The 21,390-nt window shown below is 45.4% G+C and overlaps 2 protein-coding genes across 2 annotated transcripts in view; one reads left to right on the top strand and one right to left on the bottom strand.

The window, feature by feature from the left end:
* Positions 1-1,445: 1,445 nt before the first annotated feature.
* LOC131558452 (uncharacterized) lies at positions 1,446-5,293 on the bottom strand. The gene is made up of 2 exons (XM_058806182.1): positions 4,574-5,293; positions 1,446-3,770 (listed from the first exon to the last, which is right to left on the bottom strand). Exons 1-2 carry the CDS (start codon positions 5,025-5,027, stop codon positions 3,112-3,114), a joined length of 1,113 nt encoding a protein of 370 aa, XP_058662165.1. The 5' UTR covers positions 5,028-5,293; the 3' UTR covers positions 1,446-3,111.
* A 74-nt stretch (positions 5,294-5,367) lies between these two features.
* CDAN1 (codanin 1) overlaps positions 5,368-21,390 on the top strand; it is a 34,809-nt gene continuing 18,786 nt past the window's right edge. The window contains exons 1-9 of the mRNA XM_058806181.1: positions 5,368-5,463; positions 8,022-8,722; positions 10,268-10,474; positions 17,148-17,341; positions 17,775-17,894; positions 18,760-18,838; positions 19,224-19,344; positions 20,341-20,450; positions 21,146-21,235. Coding sequence (XP_058662164.1) covers positions 5,368-5,463; positions 8,022-8,722; positions 10,268-10,474; positions 17,148-17,341; positions 17,775-17,894; positions 18,760-18,838; positions 19,224-19,344; positions 20,341-20,450; positions 21,146-21,235 — 1,718 coding nt within the window. The remainder of the gene's footprint in view (positions 5,464-8,021; positions 8,723-10,267; positions 10,475-17,147; positions 17,342-17,774; positions 17,895-18,759; positions 18,839-19,223; positions 19,345-20,340; positions 20,451-21,145; positions 21,236-21,390) is intronic.

Here is a 21,390-nt window from a genome sequence, read left to right as displayed (position 1 = left end):
AGCAGCAGATAGCAGAGAAATGAATGAATGGAAGTTGTTACCGAATCTGAGTGCTATGGGGGAAATGCAGTGTTAAGCTACGAGTTGCTCTAGCTTCCTCCAAGACCCTTTTATCTTTCTAGTAACATTAAGCATAAGTAGAGTGCAAAATCATCACAATTTATATTTGTGGTTTGTGCCTGAATGTCTTAGTCCTATGCTACCAGAAAATAGTCTGCACTTTGCACAGCAGGACAAGTTTTTTAGGGAAGTCCAGAAGAATTTGAGAAAATTCCCTGGATCTCTTTCTCAGTATTACCACTGTTATGCCATGCATTTGGGAAAATTTAAAGCCAGCTCTGCCTTTGTTCAAATAATTGGCAATATTTTCATTAAGCTTCATGACCAGGTCATTAGCTCTTGTCATTTACATAAATAGCTTCACAGGAAACAAATTGGGAATTAATTTACTCAGTAACAGTTCAAGAAAATTATTTCACCTTCTGTTAAGAGCAGCCAGAAACTTAATGGCATGGCTTCTGGATGGTACATGTGATCACAGAAAGGGTGTGTAAAGAAATAGCAACCAACTGTATTAATTTGAAGATGAGAATAACAATTTTGCCCACTCAGTAGTGATGAGAGGTAGCTCAGTTTCCTTCTCTATTTAAAAGATGTAAATCTAGAATGTGTCAGAAGTGGAAGAGTGACTTTGATCTGGCTCCAGTATATTTTAGCAGTACAACTGAAACACAGGGAAAGAAGCAAGATCAGAACAAACATTGATGTGAGGTCTGGTTGTTCTCTGACCATCACAGTGTCACACAAGCATTGCCTGGCTCGTCTTCATTCATACAGGAGATCCAATCTGCCCCTTCTGCTCCCAGGATCTTGCTGCACTTCTCTACTTGCACTGTAGCTGCCTCTCACGTAAATCAGTACTGGAACACGAGAAAGCGGACACAAATCACCTCTCCCAGGAAGTAGGTGAAATTCAAGAATTAACAGTTGCAAAAAGAATTGAAACATCAAGAGAAAGGTTAGAACTGCCAGTCGCAACCTGGACAAGCTCAAACTGCTGCCCAGAAGGACCAGGTAGATCGCATTTCCAAATCTACCTGGAATACCATGGTAGCATGAATTACCTTCTGTGTCCATGAAAACAAAATACAGAAAATCCTGCTCAAGAGAGCCCATCTGTACTGATGGAGGAGAAATAATGCTTCCAATAAGTTAATTTGAAAAGCTTTTAACAACATAAAAACAAAAATCCATAGAAGGATTCTTTGCCATTCTTAAACTCAGCAATTTCTTAATACCTGTCACCCACACTATCTTCTTTTGTTAAGGGAAACCTGGAAAAAAGAACTTTCTCTTCTTCAAGGCATTAATCCCAAAGAACATTGTGCTGTACACATATACATTTTATTTTTGTGAGATTTTTTCACATTTTACTCCATCTGTGATTCTGAAGGGAAACACTTGCTAACTGATTACCCTTTCACATTTTAGTAGGCAGCAGTGGCTGGTTTCTGAAGTGCAGATGAGTTAATTCAGTACACCAAAATGGTGGACATGAACATTTTCATACGGTGGTGTTCAGTCAAAGCTGACTGCAAAAGTGGCATACCTTATGCTATGATTACATATTCTTATGCTTCTAGGAGAGGGGCAGTTTCATTGTGATTCTCTATGTTATTTGTATTTGCTAAATTTCTGCAGCAGGAATGCTTGTGCAAACTGACTGTAACACTACAAGCAGCCAGTCATTGCTATAGGCCAAATTTATCTGCAGAACCTTTTTAAATGTTGGTGATAAATGCTTAAGAAGAGCACCTGAATGACTTTCCATTGGACAACATTTCAGGTGAGTGTTTTTGTTTGACCTCTGGTACAACTGCCAGATACAAGAACATTGCACCTCTGCTACTTCTGAATTGTGCAAAGTAGAGTGGCTCGAATATGTAAGCCTGAAACACAAAATAGTGCCAGTGACAATAGTTTTCCCTATCTAAATACGAAATGGCAATTTTTCTTTTTGGCATGAAGATAAAATGATTTTTGCTTGTTTCAGAGTTGACACCAAGTTACATTTTGCTCCAACTTGTCCTCATCTTTCTTCTTCCTTGGCTACTTAGTTATGAGAAAGGAAATGATAATCCAAGCTTTCTAAACTATGCAGGAGCATTTGCCTAGAACGAAGTGAGCCCCTGCCTCCTGTAATTTAACAGCAAATCTGACTTCCATTTCATGTAAAAAAATACAAAGCTTTTTGTTCTCTGTATTTCAAACACTGTGGTATTGATTCAATTTCTTAAAAAATCAGATGAAGATACAGCCTACATATAACCTATATGTCAGAAACAGGCATCACTCATCCATTCCTCATTTTTCTGTATTTCTCTATTTTAAACATGTGACTGGTTAAAAAAAGAGACTACCCTGCTAGTGCAGTGAAACACAATGTCTCTGAAGAGAGGGTGCATTTGACAAGCCAGGAATGAACAACAGCCAAGTGGAACAATGCTGTATGACTTCTGAGGAGGACACTAATGAATGCCAGTGAATGCTCAGTGCTAAACCATTTCTAGAATAAGCAGGTATCTTAAACTCCTTCTGTGATGCCTTGCACAGCTCAGACTTCTAAAACCTCAACAACAACAACAACCAAGCAAACACCCCCAACATAACTATTAGAAAAGAGAAGTACTTAAAAAGCCAGCTGCTTCTGAGGCTTGTTTAATCCAAGAACCAAGTAACTTCTGTAAGTTAGCTCCTGGTGGTAGTAACCATAATGTTACTTTTTTACCCCACTCTCATGCCTTTTATTTTTCACAAGGTGACATTAAACAAAGGATGATACAGACAAAAGTCTTACTCAAAATAAATGTTTTTTTTTTTTTTTTTTTTTTAAGAGAATAAGAGGATAAAGAAAAGAGAAGAAATTTATTAGTCAACTGCAACAGAGTTAACTGGAGGCTGGTAATTAGTGTTTAATGCCACCTATAGTAAAATGTTTCCCACTGGGAAAAACATGGGAGGCAAGTCCACTTCACTCCTTTGAAGTCACAGGCCGGAGCAGAACATACATCAGCACCCAAGAACACAGTCATTTTACATCTATTCAAGTTTTTACACATCTGCAAAGCAGAAATAGTAGCAGCCATTTGGATGCTCTTTCTTAATGGTTCTCAGGGGGGGCCTAGGAAACTCAGAAGGACCTGGTTCTTGTGACATGGAGCTGGAGCTGCAGCTGCTGCTTCTGCTGCTGCTTCCAGCCGCCTGTGCTCTAGCTCTGTCCTTAGCAGGGGAGAGCTGGGGGGATCCTGGGCTCAGGTACCCAGCTGTGGTCTGAGTAGATGCAGTGGCATGTGTGGTTGGGCCAGTGTTGTTTTTCACATAGACGTTCTTGATAGCAACAAGTGTATGTGCCATGATGCTGATGCTGTTACTCAGATCTTGCATGCCTTGCTGCAGCAGCCGAAGATTGTGGTTGACACTGTCAAAGCCAGACTGGATCACCTGTATTTGGGTCTGCTGAATCTGCAGTAGGTCCTCTTCAGTCATTTCATTTTGGTCTGCCTGGCACCTGCCTTTTGTTTTGGCTTTTACTTTCCCAGAGGAACCACCACCTGATGTCCCCAGAAAAGGCAGTTGTTCTTGACTAGGTGGAACCACTACCATGTCCCCAGAGCTTTCTTCTGGCTCCACCACCTTCACTACTATTTCTTCTTTGAGGTTCATCTGCTCAAGACTGGATTGATGAGATGGGCCAGGACTGCCATTAAACCCTAGAAGAGGTGGAGGGAAGAAAAGCAAAGGAAAGCCCATAAGAAACTTCATAACCTCAGTGGTGACATATTTTCACGTCCACTAAGCACTAACATCAGTCCTTGAAACAAGACTCTCAAAATATGCTATCGATGGTTTTAGAATACAAATTACTTCGAGAGGTGGTAAAAAAACCACAAATACACATTCACCAGTTAACCATGTATCTGCATACTACAGCTCCCTTACCACCACAGAAGCCAAGCTTTAGGATGCCAGAGACAAAGTTCACTGCAAGCTCATTTCATGCCATATCGTGCACGCAGTAAACAGTTAGCATTGCTCAGAGCTCAGCATTGCTGAAACACTGGATTGCAAGAATCCCTTGATATTCCAGCATGCTAGGACAATATCGCTGGCATGTATGAAGTTATGTGCTCGCAGCACTTTGTACTGGCTGGACCTGCGTGCTGCCATTTGCAAGAATAATAACGGCAATAGCGAAGATCGGTGGCCGAGTCTATCGCCTCGTGGATGGGCAGCATCTCCTACGAATCGCTGTTTTTATTCTTGGTGCTGTTCTTAGACACTTCTGTGACCTAGAGCACGAAGCCTCACAGTTCTGTGTGCGCGCGTATACGTTTTGCCTTTCCAAGGATCCGAACCAGCGCTTTCCTGCGGGGTCGGTGCCCGCGGCCCCTGCGCGCACGCAGCGGGCGGGCAGCGCCGCTCCCCGCGCACCGGGGCTCCCGCGGCTGCGCTGGGGGACGCCGGGCGGGCGGAGGGTCCGTGGCGGCGCCGCGGGGGTCGCTCCCGCACTCACCCATGTCCCCCACGACGGCGCCGGGCAGCTCCAGCGTGTCGATGCCGCCCACGATGGGCACGGCCTCGGCGGGCAGCAGGGAGCCGTAGGGGCGGCGCTGGCGGCGGGCGGGCGGCGCGGCGGCGGGCGGCAGCTCCTCCGGGGCCAGGAAGAGGCCGAGGGCGGGGGGCGCCGGCGGCCCGCAGCCCTGCGAAAGGCGGCACAGCTTGCTGCGGTCGCGGCGCTTCAGGTCCCGCCAGCGCTTCTTCAGGTCCTCCACGTCGCGGGGGCAGGCGGCTACCGGGTTCACCTTGTGCCGGATCAGCTCCCACACCTTCCGCTTCTGGCCCGCGGAGGCGCGGCCGGGTCCCGCCGCGAACAGCAACTGCTCGTGCTTCAGCACCTGCTCGATCAGCACCTCCGTCTCCGCCTCGTTGAAGTTCGCCTTGCGCCGTTTGGGGGAGTCCTCGGCCATCCTCCGCCGGGGGTGTCGGCGTGCGGGCAGGCGGACGAGGAACCGCGGGGAGGGGCGGTCGCCACTGCTCTTCCCTGCGCCCCGACCCGCGGGTGCCGCCGCCGCTAGGCCGGGCCCCGAGCCCTGCTGGGGAAGGAAATACCGCGCATGAGAGGAAAAGACGCGCACGGACCGGCGCAGGCGCCCCGTGCCCCGCGTGTTGACATGGGGAGGGGGCGCGGCCCCCGCCCGCCTCCCCGGCGGGAATCCCCGCTCGGCGCCGCCCCCGCGGGAAGGGGGAACACGGCGGGCCCACCCCCGGCGCGGGTTGTGCGCGTGCTCGGCGGGAGCGGGGCCGGGAATGGCGGCGGTTTTGGAGCTGCTGTTGCAGGAGGAGGTGCCGGTCAGCGCCGTGGTGCGGTGGCTCCGGCACGGCCCCGGCCACCGCACGGCTGAGGTAACGCGCGCTAGGTCGTCCGCCCGCAGCGCCCTGGCTCCGGCGGGACCGGGCCCGCAGCCGCGCCGCTCCCCCAGCACCCTCCGCTGCCGCGGGCCGGGGCCGTGCGGGAAAGTTTTTCCGCCCCGCGCTGCTGTGAGGGGTGAAGCCCGCGTGGGTCAGCCCGGGGCCCCGTCAGGTGCCGTTCGCGGCCGAGCGTCTGTCGAGCCGCCAGCGGCACCGCCCCCGGCGCGGGCGGGCTCCGGGCACGGCGGCGGGAAGGCGAGGCCGCCGGCGGGAGCTGCGCCGGGAGCTGCCTGGCGGGCGTGTGAAACCCGCTGGAATGCGCGGCGTGAGCCCGCCGGAGCTCAGCGCCGCCGGCGCCGGGCGGTCTCGGGCGGGCGGTGGCTCCGGGGCGGGAGGCGGGGAGGCCCCGCGGGCACGGGAAGCGCCGGGAGCCTGGGGCGCCGTGTGCTAGCGCAGAGCCGGCGGGACCGGGGGTGGGCAGCGCAGCACGGCGCGGCACAGCACAACACAGCACAGCTGGTGTCCTGAGGGAACGCGGTGACACTTCCCGCATCTCTGTAGGGGAAGGCAGCGGTGAAAGCGGGACGAGGCTGTCAGCACCCGGGGCTTGGTGGTGGCTCTCTGCAGGCGCCAGCGCGCCTCCCGGCTGGATGTTCCTCCCGCCTGGACCTTGAGGAGGATCTTTGCGGGCTGGGAGAGGGTGTTTATTGGCTGAGTTTTGTAACGAATGATTTGGCTTCTTGTGGAAATAAAAACTTTTGTAACTGTAGATAGACTAGGAGTGCTTATGTTTCCCATAGAGAATGACACAGAGAAACAATTGGTATTTAAAGCATCTTCTACCTGATCCCCTTGCATAGTGCTACCTAGAATTATAATCAAAACTCAATGGTGTCACCCCCATGAGTTAGTTGGGTATTGCCATCATCCTAAATGTATGGGAAGAATGGACCAGCACTTTTATGTTGTGTGGTATTTCTTCAGCTGTGACTTGCAGAAGCAAACCTGTGGACATTATGAAGTTTGAGATCCTGGCAGCTCAGCTAGTGCTGTGTGGGTGAGGGGTGGGGAGGTCAAAAAGTTTGCCTTTGCAATGGAATTTCTTGCTGCCTTTTGCTGTTGGGAGCAGTGCAGTTACTTCAGCATGAGAAAGCAAGTGAGAGGTTGGCAGCTGGCAGCTGACAGGTTGCTGTTACCCAGTTGTGGAGGAAACAAACCTCCGTTAACTTGGACAGAGAAAGACGAGTGAAAATAAGTTGTGCTCTGAAAAGTTGGTGAAACTGCCCAACCGTATGCATAGCATAGACTGTAATCATCTTTGTGCCCCTGTGCTAATTCCAGGGGAAGGAAATGCTAGGCCATGTCTTGCTCTAGCTCTCATGGCAGTTTTGGGCTGGACATGGTCTTCTGACACCTCATGGGGGTTGTATTCTGAGCTGTGCTTTTTCACCGATTGTTGGCTGCTTGGCTTGTTATCTGGGCTGTGTCAGAATTTCACACTTCTCCAAGGAGCTGAATTGGTCTCACACTTTAAAATATGAATTTAAGTATAGGTGTTGAAGATTGTGTGAGTCCAGTTACAGACAGGCATGTTAATTTTACTTTCACTTCTTTCTTTCTTGCAGAAACCGCCTTCAGAAATAGTGTTTGCTTTTTTGACTTTTCATCTCGTTAGGGTTGTGAATACAACTTTACAGGAGTTTGTATGCAATGCTTTCAGTATTAGTGAGGAAAAGGTTTTGAGAACTTCTTCTGTTGTTGCAAATTTTGCTGCATACCTCTGAGAGGAAACAGAAACCTGATGGAGTGTTAGGAACAAAAGAATTTTTACCCAGGGTACAAAACTTCAAACTGCGCATGTAGCGTGAAGTCATTTTTGTCTAGATTTACCCTTGTAAGATCAATGCCACCTGTTAGATTTCAAATGTGTTGGGTCAGTGGTGGGGTTTTTGTTTAAGTTTCTCAAGTATAAACTTCACATACCTTAAAATTGCACAGTCTCTATTTAGACTTCTGTGAGTTCTCGAGCAAAATTATTTAACTGAAATGGAAGAGCAGCTTTGGTCGTGTATTTGGCGCTGCAGGGCTCCGGGTGCTGCAGCGGTTGGTGTTACAGCACCCCTCTGTGGGAGCAGGCGGCATTCACAGAAAAACAGGGTGCAGAGACCTTGCAGACTGTAGATTTTTCTGTTAGAATTAGATGCTTTCAGTATTGATGTTTTCAAAATGTTGAACTTGGGGGCGTCAGTTGCTCCAAGTCCTCCCTGCAGAGAGTATTACTGATGTTTCCATGGAACAGTTTCAGTTTTTTTCAAATCAGAGACCAAAGTGAATGACTCCATCTGAAAACTTGTGCCAAAATGGCTTGTGTGTAGGCTGTTTTTAGGGTCTGTGACGAGCACTATTGAATTTCAGTGATGTACTTTGACAAGTCATGTTGGTTTTTATTGTGTATTGAAATCCCATATTTACTACTTAAATGTGTCTGGGTACTTGGACAGAAAGAATCAGGTAGCATCTTTATATTAATTTTTTGTCTACTTCTCTTGTAGGAGAATCACATCCATGACAAGCTGGTATCTCTTAGCTTGCTTCAGAAAGATTTTGTGCCTTTTCTGCTGAATTTTTTAAGGGAGCAGACCAGCCAGATCCTGACTAATGGACCCCCTACTCCTGCTAAAACTCCTAATTCCAAGGCTCATGGGAGCCAAAGGACAGGATCAGAAAGGAGGGCAGGCCATGCAACCAGCAGCCGAGTGCAGCTCTTTTCTCAAAGGACTTCAGTGACCACCTGCACCACAGATACCAGCTTTTCTCCTGATGCAGCATCCAGTGGTTCCTCTTCCTTTTCTGGGTCGAACCTGTCTAGCCCTTACGGTGATTTCCCCAGCGTGGTCTCCAGCAGCAGCCCGAGCTTTGGGCACAGCCCTGTGCTGCACCACGGTGAGAGGCGTTCCTCTCAGAAGGCCAGCCTGGGGAGCTTCCTGGCAGCCACGCCGGAGGCGCTGCCCGTGAGACGGGGCCGCAGGAAAGGCAGCAGCTCGGCCGGCGCCTCTGGCCGGCAGGCGGCTCGCGATCTGGGCCGTTCCCTTGCTGAAGAGGAGGATGGAAAGAGTGATGGTGGATCGTGGAGTGGAGGGAGAAGGAAGCGGAGTGAAGTGCTTCTTGTTTCTGCCAGATCCCCGCCCAGCCAGCTAAACCTTAACAACCTGGAGGAGTTTCCACCCATGGGTGCTGCCTCTGGCTGGACAAAGTAAGAGCGAGTCCGCCTCGTTGTGTCACTGGGATTGCTGCAGGTTGCAGCTCCTTGACCAGCAGTTGTGGGTGTCCAGATGCAGAAGAGGCTGTAATACACAATAGCTGGCTTCTGGGAAACATGGTCAGAACTGCTTTGTTCTGGTCATTGAGTAGGGAGGGGAGTATTGCCTTGACAGGGAGTCAGGTTTCCTCTCCGAGGGCTCATCCAAGACACCTCTTTTGCCTCTCACTTGTGATGCTGCCTGCAGCTGGCCAGTGCACGGCCCAGCTGATACAAAGCTGAGCTCTTTGTCCTTGTGTGTTCTAATGAGTCAGCGTTATCTTGGCTCCTCACGTTTCTCATTTAACAGAATATCAATTGGTAAGGAAGAGCTATCCTGGAAGGCTCTCCAGCTTTACTGATGCTAGCAAAAAAGCTTTTGGATTGATCTTCTGTGGCTTCTGGTAGCAGATGTTAGCCTGCAGCTTCATTTGTGCTGTGTAATTGTGGACAAAATAGCAGGCTGTGTTCTTGGTCTGCAGCAAGCCCTGGTCTCCTTGGTGACTTCAGCTAAGCTTTGGGGCAGCTGTTTGTGTTGTGGTTGCCTCAGTCCTTTCATCTTTGTCTTTGCATTCTTTAAAATCCTCATTACCAAATAGAAAGCCTTTGTGTCAGCCTGTTTGCTCTGTATATCAGTCACTGGTCTCTGAAAGTGGGACTTTCTAGTTGGACATGCAAAATTTCAGCTAAAAATTATAACATGAGTGAGTGTTCAGCAAATCCAAATGCAGGGGTTGGGTCCTGCTCTAGACGCTACTTTGGCCAAGGGAGATAAGATGTGTTTCCAGCACAGCCAGCAAGTCTCTCTTCCTCAATTGCATTGATGCTCAGCTAGGAAAAGGAAGTAGGAAAGAGACTACAGGTCTTTGGAAATCAATGTTACAGCGATTTTGAGAACACCTTAGCAGTTAATATGTAGCAACCAGCATTTCTGTGGTGCTTTATGTTTCTGTATCCATTTCCATTTTTTTTAATGCTTTTTTTGCTACTTTACCAAGCCTATTCCTGAAGGACACATCAAGTATTTTATGCAGGAAGGATGAGTTTCCCTGAACTTAAAACAGCCTGGACTCCCACTGATAGACAATGGCAACTTGATTGATTTTGGTGGGTTTTTTTCCTCCTGATCATGTCTGAAATGAATTCACCAGCAGTTTCTTACTAAAATGGGGCATATCCTGTCCTGCAAATTAGAAACCTTTGGAAGGGTTGTGTGGCCCTGTGGTACCTGTTAGATGACTTGCTATTTGATAATTAATTTTGCTGCAGGTTTAGCAGGTTGCTTGTAGCAGGCTATAGCTCCATGACTTTTTTTTTTTTCAGTGATAGAATAAAATTAATAATTACAGGTACAGTTTAGAAATTCAATAACCCAGCTCAACATCCATTTTGTTTTAACATTAGATTCCTCTGGAAGAGTTGATTGCACATCTGTCTTCAGACCGAAATTTTTGTTATTGTTTAGCTTGATTTTAGTGGGATTGCTTCTGTTCTTTTCAGCAAAAGCAAACCATCGAGGCGAATCAACCCAACTCCTGTGAGTGCTGAGCGGCCCCTCTCGAAACCAAAGACCTGTTTCACTTCTACACCTGTCAGCTGGTCTCCAGCCTCGAGCCTCGAGGCCTTTGCTGCTGTCCAGGAAGGACACCTCTCATCTGTGATGAGCAACAGCCTTCAAGAGGAGAGGGAGATGCTGAAGAAAGAACGGTACAGTCTGAGCAGGGGGCTGATTCTTAATTCCCTTGTGTCCTGGTTCCAGACAGGACAGGGTTCATTTTTCAGTAGCCAGGAGAGGGCATGGCCAGGACAAAGTGAAAATGACAGAAGAATATCCAAACCAGATATTGGTAACCTTAAATTATAATTTGCCAAAGCCAAATGTGTCTGTGGTATCAGACTAGGATATTAATGCGCCTAGCTCATGTTTGCCATTTTAGAGGTATGCTGACTCTGGAACAATGACCCTCACTTCAAAAGTGTAGTCAGTTCTCACTGCTTTTATGAGATTTTTCCCTTCATGGAAATGAATGTGTGGCTATCTCCTATGCATCTTTCCTTAGATTGCACAGGCAAAGCAATTGGGTGTAATTAGACTGTGTTTGAAGATTGCACCAAAACACATTGGTTTGGAAAAAATGAGTTAGTGATGCAAATGTGTAGAAAGTGTTAATGGTCTTGCAAGGTAGGTAGGCTAACAGAAGCTTGCAGTCAGAGAAAACAGAATATGGGCACTTGAGATTCTGTTTTAAAGATTACTACTGCAGTTATGTGTTGAAAATTGCTGTCAGATGAAGTGAATCTTCTAATTTTGTCTCTGCTGTTTGGTTAGTGTGTGACTTTCATTGCTTGTAAAGTGGTATCACTGGTAGTCTGTGAAGATTGATACTTGGAAAAAAACCAAACTGCAGTAGTTTGCACTATTGTTTATTGTTTATAATTGCTGAGAGAACTGTTGCTGTTCTTTGTAGATTTTGTTCTTGGGGAAACTCCTCAGGACACATGGGTGTAATTCTTTTCCTGCTAAGTTTTGCAGTTCACTTCAGTGTGACCAGAACTGGCTGAAACATATCCTGTAGAGTCTAATGAATTACTGCTTGTACTGAACCTGCAGCAGAAATGCTCAGGATTCAAACCTGCCACTCTGCGCTTAAGTCTAGCACCTATTCCAGTCTGAATTCTACCTGAAATGTCCCAGTAATGTGTATCAACTGTGTAAGGTTTTCTGTGCTGTTTAGGTGGCCTGGAAAGGCCCAGGGATGGCCTTGAAGAGCTCGGCGCTTCAAAGGATGAGGAGAGACTTCTGATCTTGTCTCGGTTTTGGTGTTTATTAATTGTTTATCTAAAAGATTTTCTTTCAGCTCGACAGAGGTCTGCACAGCAAGTTAGCTATGGGCACACTTTGAGCCCCCGGGGCGGTCACTTATCTTTATACTCTAAGTTACGTGTACAATATTTATCATTTCTCTTCAATACTTTCTACTCTTATTAACTGGTGCACTTTTAGTAATGACTAATCTTAAAGTGCCACCACCACTACAGAAGATGGAGGCCAAGAAGAAGAAGAAGAAGAACAGGACACGCCCCAATTCTTCTATCTTACTTCTTTAGACTCTCCTGTACCAAAATCCTAAACTCTGTGTTTTACACTTTAACTAACTTATCCCTTCACCATTCACCCAGTGAAACCTTCTCAGTCCTCATACAGGCGTCGTCTCCTGTGTCGGATCAAAGTCCAGCCACCAGACACTTCTGGCAACATTCTAGGACTCTCGAGCCCCCCAAGGGTGGTCTCAGCCTCTCTGCACCTCCATCCTGAGGTGCTGAGATCCCACATTTCCCCCTTCTGTTTGCACTAGGAGGACTTCTTTTGCTATCTGATTCATAGCGTGTTTTAAACATGCAAATATGCATGGGACGACAAGTATGAGGACTAGGAGAACTATTAAAACATAGAACTTTACTCTTAAAATTCTTCTCTAAATGGGAGAGATGTCAAAGAAGTTTACTAGCTGATCGATCTATGATCTTGTGATCTCGCTAAGTTTATTTATGCTGTCTTTTATATTTTTGATACTTTCATGAATTGATTTTGAATGATCTGAGAGATTCATGCAGCACATTTCTTCAAACTCTTCACACCCATGTCTATGAGCGAGCAATAGATAATCGATCGCCGCTCTGTTTTGAAGAGTCGCTTTCTTTATACTACTGATGTTTTTTAACATGTCATCTAATGCGACAGATACAGACTGTGCATGTTTGCTCAGCTAACAACTCATGCGGTCGATTTGAGTTAAGGCTACTTCTGATGCTGTTTGAGGTGAGAAAATTGCGGTAGCAATACTCGCTTTCTTGTCTCAAGAAAACATTTTATCATTGCAATCTGCCGCATATTGTTCTATTGATCTTTTTTTTTTTTGCGTTTTTTCTCTTTTAACATGTTCAAATCAGGCGATAGTATTGAAATTTCTTCAATGTTGCATGGACCTCCTGTGGCATTAGCAGGAATGCTGTGCTAAATTCTGTCTCTACAAATTAAGAACAAATTCTGTGGCAATTGCACTGGGACTTGGACTGATCTTTTGGTAGTTTTCTCTATATATTTACACTATGTTGACGCATTCTTATAGAATTCATGAATGGGAGTCAAATCGACAGTTTTCGCTTTTGTGACATTTGGAGTCTCAAACTGCATGCAGAGTTCCATTGTCATGGACTTAAAAATCTCTAATTCTTGAGGTTCTGTAGAAGCTACAGGAAGTAGACGTGTTTAAGCACACCACTCTTTCACAGGATCTTTAATGATCTGCGAAATGTTAACTGCGGAGTGCTTTGGAACTGGCTATTCGTCTACTGGCAATCTAACTATGCATGCTGAAAATGGTTTTCTTGGCTTCGAATGTGTCAGGCAAATACTATCTAAATTTGCTGCTTGAGCTAAAGTCTGTCATACATTTTGCTTTGGTTGAGTAATAGGTAAATTACCCCCATTGTTTACTGTAACGAATGAAAGAATGATGCACATAAGCATCATGAAACTCATGGCTTCACTTCTGTGTGACATCATTGCTTTGCTTTTCATTTAGGATTTTAACAGAGAATTCTCTTAAAGTCTTTAGTTTTTTTTTATTTCTCTTCTGAGTCGTCTTGGCAATCTGAGTCTCGACTCTTGTTTGAGTACTCGTCTCTTTGTTTTTTGGATCTTTGTTTTTGGGATCTGCGTTTTCATGTTCTCGCACTCGAAATGGTTTCACGTGTCGTGCTGACACCCACGTCAGACTTCGATCTGTGGAGATACAAGCGAAAGCCTTGCCCCCCACTAGGTGGCGCTGTCACCGGCCTCCCCAGCTCGGATGACAGCATGAGCTCGACTGCCCCTGTCCTGTCGACTGCCGTGTTCGTGATCTCACTTGAGACTGTGTCTGCCTGGCTTTTAATTTAGCTGGAAATGGAGCTTGAATACTAGAACGTCTCCCTTGAAGGGAAGGGACTGGGACTCTGAGGGTTTCATCTAGAGGTACTAAGTCTGAAGAGGGTGTGGAGCTGCTGGGACATAGGATTTTGAGCACAGCCCCTCCTCGCTCGAGACGTCACAGGGGACTTGGCCCGCCCCCGCCCGCGCTCTACTCTCTGTGCATGGGTGCTCTCTGAGCCGCTCTCTGTCTCTCCTGAGTTGACGTCACTCTCTCCCCCTTGCTCTACTTCTGAGGCTTCCCCCCTCGGTCTGTCTTTGACTCTGTCTCCTCCTCCTCTGATGTTGTGTCTACTCTCCCCGCCGGTGTGTGTACAGCCTGACCCCCGCCGGCACTCGGGCCCACTCCGCAATTTGACTTGACTTTGCTCCCGGGTTGTTGTGAGTTTTGCCCGCCGCGCGTGTCTCCGCTATTTTTGCCGGCCGGGCCGGCCGCTGCCTCCGACGCTGTGCTGACAAAAGCCGCGTCTGCACTTATGTCTCCTTTCTCTGTCTCTTCACCCCTGCTCCCCGCCGGCTCTGTCGCTGCTGCGCTGTGCCCCCCGCGAGGAAGCGCCTCCCTTCTCGATTTCTTTTCTCTCCCCTGCACCTCTCTTTCTGATCTTGACTCTCTTGTACTCTCCGGAGTTTCAGGACGCTTTAGGAGCTTCTTGGGGTTTCTGGGTTTTGGGACTGGGGGCTTTAATAGTATTTCTTGCTCTCTTTTCTCGAGAGCCTTTTCTCCTGGCTTCTTGGGGCCAGAGCTAATTTTTTCTCGGAGCATTGCTCCTCCCCCTCCTTCTGAGGGTGCTGTAACTTTTCGCTGCTCTCCCAGTCTTTTCGACTGTTCCGATATGCTTTCTAGCATTATTTTTGCCGGCGAGAGCAGCTTTAATGCTGTCTCGTCTTTCTTTGTTGCTAAAAAATATAAGTGCCTATTAATTTCTTGCCAAAACCCCACTTCGAATAGTAGGCATGTTTCGGCCAGTGGGTAATTAAGCTTTGCCTACAACAACAGCTGTTTTAATTCTTTTCTTGGGATCCTTTTTGTATATGCTTGAGCCACGCCTTGTAAGGCGGACAAAATTTCTTTTTGCTCTTGGGACAGTGTACCCCCCATATTCTTATTTTTTGATCTTCTCACTGAATCTGTCATCAGAGCTGTCCGGAGGCTCCTGATCTCTGCCCAGCAGGTCACAGGAGAAGGATCTAGAGGCGCCTTCCGGTTCTGATCCGGGCTGCTCTGCTACGAACTGTCTTCGGCAGAAGCTGAGAGATGGAATTCTCAGTGACTGCTGTTTTTTTGCAGACTCTTCTGGCCGTTTTTTTCTTTTCTTCTTTCTTCTTTTCCTTTTTTCTTCAGGCTTCTCTCCTCAGGAGCTGCCCTCTCGGCTCTTCAGCTCTTCAGCTCTTCAGCTCTTCAGGGCTGATCCCCCCCCGAAAGGGTTGGTGGGGGGTGCCCACGCAGCGAACGCCACTTGTTTGGTTTTTCGGTGTTGTTTAGGTGGCCTGGAAAGGCCCAGGGATGGCCTTGAAGAGCCCGGCGCTTCAAAGGACGAGGAGAGACTTCTGATCTTGTCTCGGTTTTGGTGTTTATTAATTGTTTATCTAAAAGATTTTCTTTCAGCTCGACAGAGGTCTGCACAGCAAGTTAGCTATGGGCACACTTTGAGCCCCCGGGGCGGTCACTTATCTTTATACTCTAAGTTACGTGTACAATATTTATCATTTCTCTTCAATACTTTCTACTCTTATTAACTGGTGCACTTTTAGTAATGACTAATCTTAAAGTGCCACCACCACTACAGAAGATGGAGGCCAAGAAGAAGAAGAAGAAGAACAGGACACGCCCCAATTCTTCTATCTTACTTCTTTAGACTCTCCTGTACCAAAATCCTAAACTCTGTGTTTTACACTTTAACTAACTTATCCCTTCACCATTCACCCAGTGAAACCTTCTCAGTCCTCATACAGGCGTCGTCTCCTGTGTCAGATCAAAGTCCAGCCACCAGACACTTCTGGCAACATTCTAGGACTCTCGAGCCCCCCAAGGGTGGTCTCGGCCTCTCTGCACCTCCATCCTGAGGTGCTGAGATCTCACAAACTGAAGTCAGTTAAATAGCAGTATGTGGTTGGTTGGATCTTGCCCATGCAGTGATATTCTCATCTGACCCATTATACTTGAAAGCTGGGAGTTGCTGCTGTGTCCTCAGTTGTGGTGAAATACAGAAGTAAGGCAGTCTTCAGCCAGCTAGATCCCTTTGAGCAGGGGCAAAAGGTGAATTTCATCCTGAGGTAGATGACAGCACTGGGGCAGAAGTGAAGCACAGTCTAACTGCATTATTGGAAACTTGCCATGGGTAAGGTCACAAAGTACTTGATATGGGCTCATCCCTTGGGTGCGATCACAAAGTACTTAATGAATAATTTTCTTCAGTTCTATCTATTACTCAATAATTTTCTTCCGTTAGTTGATTATGTTCATTGCAAGGAAGATGCTGGAAATCTTTCTACTTCCATTTTGGGACCAGTTGTTCTTCATCACAGCAGTTCTGCTAGAAATAAGCCAATTGAAAAGGTTCTTTGTTGGAGGTGAAAATGTTTCTGACTTCCCAAAGCCCTTAAAGTGACTTAAATCTTTCACTTTTGATACAGTGTGGCAAGAGGTAGTGTGATGTTCCAAGTGGAAATGTTCCATTGGAATCTTTGACAATCATTTGATATTGCTGTTACTGCCTGGTGTCCTGTTTCTCAGGTGTGTTACATATGCTACCCTGGTGTTGCATTTTAGATGATCTCTCTAGATATAGTTTTGTACAATGTCTGTGTATTTTAACTAAGTGATCATTTTTGATTTAGAATCCAGCAGTCAAAGTGGTTTGTTCCTTCTGTTGTTTACGTTGCTAGTCTGGGATTTCTTCAGCTGTTGCATTGCCTTTCCACTCATTGGTATTGGATCTTCTCAGAGTGTCATTACTTTACATCTATACCAAAGGGATGGATGTGAGCCTTATTTTCATAGATGTTTTAAAATATCTACCTGTCAGAAATGGTACATGAAAGGAAGATTTTTAGGACCCGGTCTCTAACAGATTCCCCATCCTTAACAGGTAGCAGTTCAGATGAGAGAAGTAATAACATATGTTAGTTGGTTAATTTGGTCCAAGTGCTACACTATTTTAACAGAGTTGCAATTTGGATGGGATTCTTTAGTCTTTTGCTTGCTAACCTCAAGATCTATTCTCTGTTAGATAAAGATGACTTAAATTACTGTCATGCTAAAAGCTGCTTTAGACAGTGTAAATGACATGGTTTAGTTATTGCAGGATTTCCTTCATGCTACACTGGAAGAGAAGGACCTCTTCTGGCTGCATGGCTGCTCTAGATCATCTTCAGTCACATGGTTATGTTGCTGCTCTTGAATTTCAGATGCAAATTGCTCTACCAGGCATCTTCTCCTGCAGGGATATCTTTTGATCCTTGTACTCCAACTAAGCCTAGCTACACTCGCAGTGCCAGCCTTCCTGCTGAAAGCCATTGGGTGACCTGTGCAAATCCTGCTAAGGTTTCCTGCAAGAAACAGTTGGAGTGTCTGGCACAGCTCTATTCATCCTGTATAGCAGGTGAGGACACAGAAAATGTGAAACGGACCTTTCTTTGAGCTTTGAACTTGCATGTGTGTTGTGAGAGGGAGATAGATGGGAAGTGGAGGCTGTGGGATAGGTATAGTGTACAAACAAATGACATCTGGAAAAAGAAAGTAAGCCAATACTGTTATTTAAATAAATGAATACTTGGCAAAAGTGTGGGGAAGTAGGTGAGCCTGATGCAGTACTCTGAGCTGCAGTAGACTGAAGTTGTACGTCCCATATGAAGCCAGACTGTCCCCTAACACATCTTTCCCATGCTGATCTACACTGTATCACAGTATCATGTTGTGGGGAGACAATTCTTTGCTGACTACCACAGAGCAGGAATCTACCTTTTTACCTTTGTTTATTAAAGCAGGACAGTATTGAGTAATCCACCTTTAACATCTCAATTACTCTCTCCTAGAAAACCTGGTACCAAATATTTTTCTGGAACTGTTTTTCGTTCTGCAACTGTTGACATCTAAAGGCACTTCTACTGCAGAAGATGGGGATAGTGACCCTGAAATCAGTGAAAGAAATAGAGGTAAGCAGTAGTAATGAAGGGAAAGAATCCTGCTTCCATAGAATGAGAAAGTGTTGTAGACTAGCTTGGACAGTTATTCTTAAATTGCATAAAAATGCCTTATTACCACTGTGGGACTCATCTGAGATGCTGACAAAAGTCATGCATGTATGGGAAGTGCTTCCACAGTATGATAGAGTGGGGTTGCTAGCTAGTTTGAATCTAGTTTTCTGTTATTGTGCTAGATTTGCTGTAGCTACTTCTATCACTGACTTTTAGAGGGAAGGACAAATGTGCTTGAGTTGCTTCTCTATTGATCGTACAACTCAAATGTGCTGTTGACCTGCTATGTGTTTATTAAGCTTCAGGTTTGGATCTGAGTGCATAGGATCCAGCTGTATTGTTGCATTTGGTTTTTGGCAAATTCAGCCTTAAGCTTGATGCAATTAGTACTTTGATATGGATAGTACAACCAAAAGAGTGGCTTTAGGATGAGACCCACCACACCCTCCTCCACCCCACATGCCTCAATTTGATTGACCTTTGTTTTGCTACTCTTTATTTCTTAGGGCTGAGATTAGGAACATAAAATCTTCAGCTATGGGAACACCATTTTATAATTGTTTTTAGTTGTTCTACTTTTCTTGTCCTGTATCTCCTTATTGTTGTTCAGAACAGTGAGAAAGAGTCTTTTCTTTCTCATACAGCATTAAACACTTCAATTGCCTTTAGTATAGGAGGGATAGGGAATGGGAACTTCTGAAAATTGAATACGAGTTTGGGAGATTAGTTTTGGATATGTCAGTTCATACTTTCCTTAAAAGCTAATCCTTTAGTTGTAAATGGTAAAAGGTACTGTTGTCTTATGTTTCTTTTTTCCTCTCAGATGTGTCAGGGAGACAGCATTTTGAAAGTGTGCACAACTGTGTTTATTTTGCTGTTCAAGTCTTGGATTATCAATACGAGTGAGTTGAATTCTTTTTTCATCTGCTTGTGTCTGCAGTTGTGTGTGGGATTAAGCAAATGTGCTTGGGTTTTAGAACTTTACCAGTTAAAGGCACAGAGTTGTTAATTTTTTAAAACATACAGCTTGACCTGGATTTGGATGGCTGTGGGTTTCCTTGCATTGATGTGTCCACTGAACTTTGTTGTAATTGTGCAAGAACTGGAGAGTCGTGAGATGAGAATATAACAAATACAGATACCAGTAGGATTTCCTGCTGGTACATGTCCTTTAGAACTCTTTTCTTGGCAGCATCATAAAATGTTAACATAAGCATTTCTTTAGAACTGCTCATGTGTTTTTATGTCTGTCTGTCTCTCTGAGCTTTATCCCCATTATCTTGGCAGAATTATTTCCCATTTAGAAAAGGGCATGCTGAAGCTTTTGGCCGAAAATGAGCGGATTGCATCGTTTTCTCCCACCTTGCACAAGAGGCTCAGGCAGGCTTATGAAAGCAGCACAGCTAAGGTAAAATTTGGCAGACCCCAAGTGACATTGCTTCAAGCCTTTGTGTTGTTGTTCCTTTATTTGCAATGGCTTTGATGTTAAATATCATTCTTTCTATTTCATCTTCTTGTGTTGTCTTTAGAAACTGCCTAAAAGTACTTTTTTCCTTGTCAGTGGGTGAGTGAGTTGCTGGGTCCAGTGATTGTTGGCTGTGAATCACTGCTGGCTAGCCTGTTGTGCTCCAGGCCCTGACCTCAGCCAGGGACTTTGACAGGGTCAAATTTTGCTTTTGAAATTCTCACCTAATAAACATGGATCCCAGGAGAATGATTAGTTAGGTGCAATATCAGAAGGTAGTTTCAAAGATTTGGATTTTTTTTCATACGTGTGGACTCTTTAGGCAAACAGCATTTCACAGGAGACAATCCAGACTGGGAAAAATGGTTCCCTCGTGTAATCAACTGGGTTAGGGAACCAGTTTGGTTGGTGGGAATTGCATGGTAGAAATGTATTTTGTATCTCATTTCATCCATCTTTTAAAAATGGAAATTACTGTTATCAAAGAAAGGACAGTGTACTGAGATTGGGACTTGTCAGTAGCTGAGCTTTAAAGTTGTTAAAGTTTAAATAAAGGTCTTGTTACTTGAAGAACAGTAAGGAGAAAGAGTAAGGTAACAGAAATTGCCAGCCAGGATCCTGAATTTTCTCAAGCCCTATATTGAAGGTATATTTCAACTGTTTGTGGGTACTGTATCAATACTGGTTGCAATCTAGTCAGCAGAGATTTAAGGGGACCAGATACTTTCTCTCTTAATGTTGAGTGATTCTGCCTCTGTAGCCTAGTGTAGATTGTAAAAGTTGGTGTTTGCTAGTAATTAGCAATTGGGAAGTAAGGTGTAGTAACAACTCAGCTAGTGATACTTGTTTCCTAACCTGCCTCTTCCCTGCTGTTTTTCTTGGTCTCAGATCATTTAGAGACTTCCATTAGCTTAATGACTGCCTTTATATTTTTAACAGGTGTCTCTCCTGCTGCCATGCTCTGTACAGTCTGTTTCTTTTCAGCCAGAAACTGATAATCGCTCAAACTTTCCCAGTGACAGAGCATTTCACATATTTAAGAAACAAAGGTAAGTTTCTTCTACTGTTCCTGAATGCTCAAGGGTATAACCTTTGCATGATTGTGACTAAAAGATGTTAAGAATGTCTCATGTATGCTACATGCTGTAGAAAAAAATATTGAATTTTTTTCTCTAATTAAATGAAAAAAAGTCTTTGTCCGTATTGACTGCAGGAACTAAATGGTTAATGTCTTTAGAGAAGAACAACCTAATTCTTCAGGAGTTATTGAGACTTCTGATAATGCCAGTACAGTGTGTCACCCTACTGGATTGCTTCTGCATATATATCTGGTATGCTTTTATTCTTCCTGCTGCCTCCCTCCATGCTTGCAGCGACAGGGTGAGGGCAGAATGACAAGTTGTCTTGGTCCTTTTCTTTTTCTCATAGGTATTACTACATGTGGCTTATTCTTTGCTGCCTCTCAGTCTTCACTATGTCTGTCTGGTAATGGCTGTTTTGGTCATTCCATCATAGATTGGGCATAACAAGCTTAAGCACTTGCTGTCAAAGACATGGAAAATGGAAACTCACTGAAGTACTGCTAACATTTATGAGTTTTTCAAAGGTATCTGAATGATTGGAGGCTGGAGTTACTTAATCTGAGGTAGATTCTTGCTGGGAAGCTTTGGAACAATTAATGCTCTGTTGTTGCTTCAAACTTTGAAGAGTGGAAATTCATTCCCTTAAATATCTTGGTTCACAGGGATATATTTTATGAACTTCTGCGTGAATGGGAGGATAACAATGAGAAAACTGGCTGGGACTTTGAAAGAGTTCTGGGCAACAAGATCAGGTAGGAGTCTTAAGCAACTTCAGCTATCTCTTTAATGTAGCTGAATTGCTGGTGAATCATGCTGCACTTGGCATCCTTAGTTCCATGTCCTGCCTGATCTTCTGCACTACTCTGCAGGGTGCTGTGGGCTGCTTGGAAAAAGCTGCCCATGTACA

Source organism: Ammospiza caudacuta, chromosome 6 (genome assembly GCF_027887145.1).
Source record: "Ammospiza caudacuta isolate bAmmCau1 chromosome 6, bAmmCau1.pri, whole genome shotgun sequence".
Classification (NCBI taxonomy): domain Eukaryota; kingdom Metazoa; phylum Chordata; class Aves; order Passeriformes; family Passerellidae; genus Ammospiza; species Ammospiza caudacuta.
The sequence above is the reverse complement of the archived record's forward strand: the minus strand, read 5'-3'. Positions and strand labels throughout refer to the sequence as shown.

What these genes read in the sequence shown, in the direction of transcription:
- LOC131558452 (XM_058806182.1), bottom strand. Translation starts at nt 5,027, where the DNA reads ATGGCCGAGGACTCCCCCAAACGGCGCAAGGCGAACTTCAACGAGGCG. An exon ending in CGCCGTCGTGGGGGACATGG is followed by an intron (nt 3,771 to 4,573) that starts GTGAGTGCGGGA and finishes CACCTCTTCTAG; the next exon opens with GGTTTAATGGCAGTCCTGGC.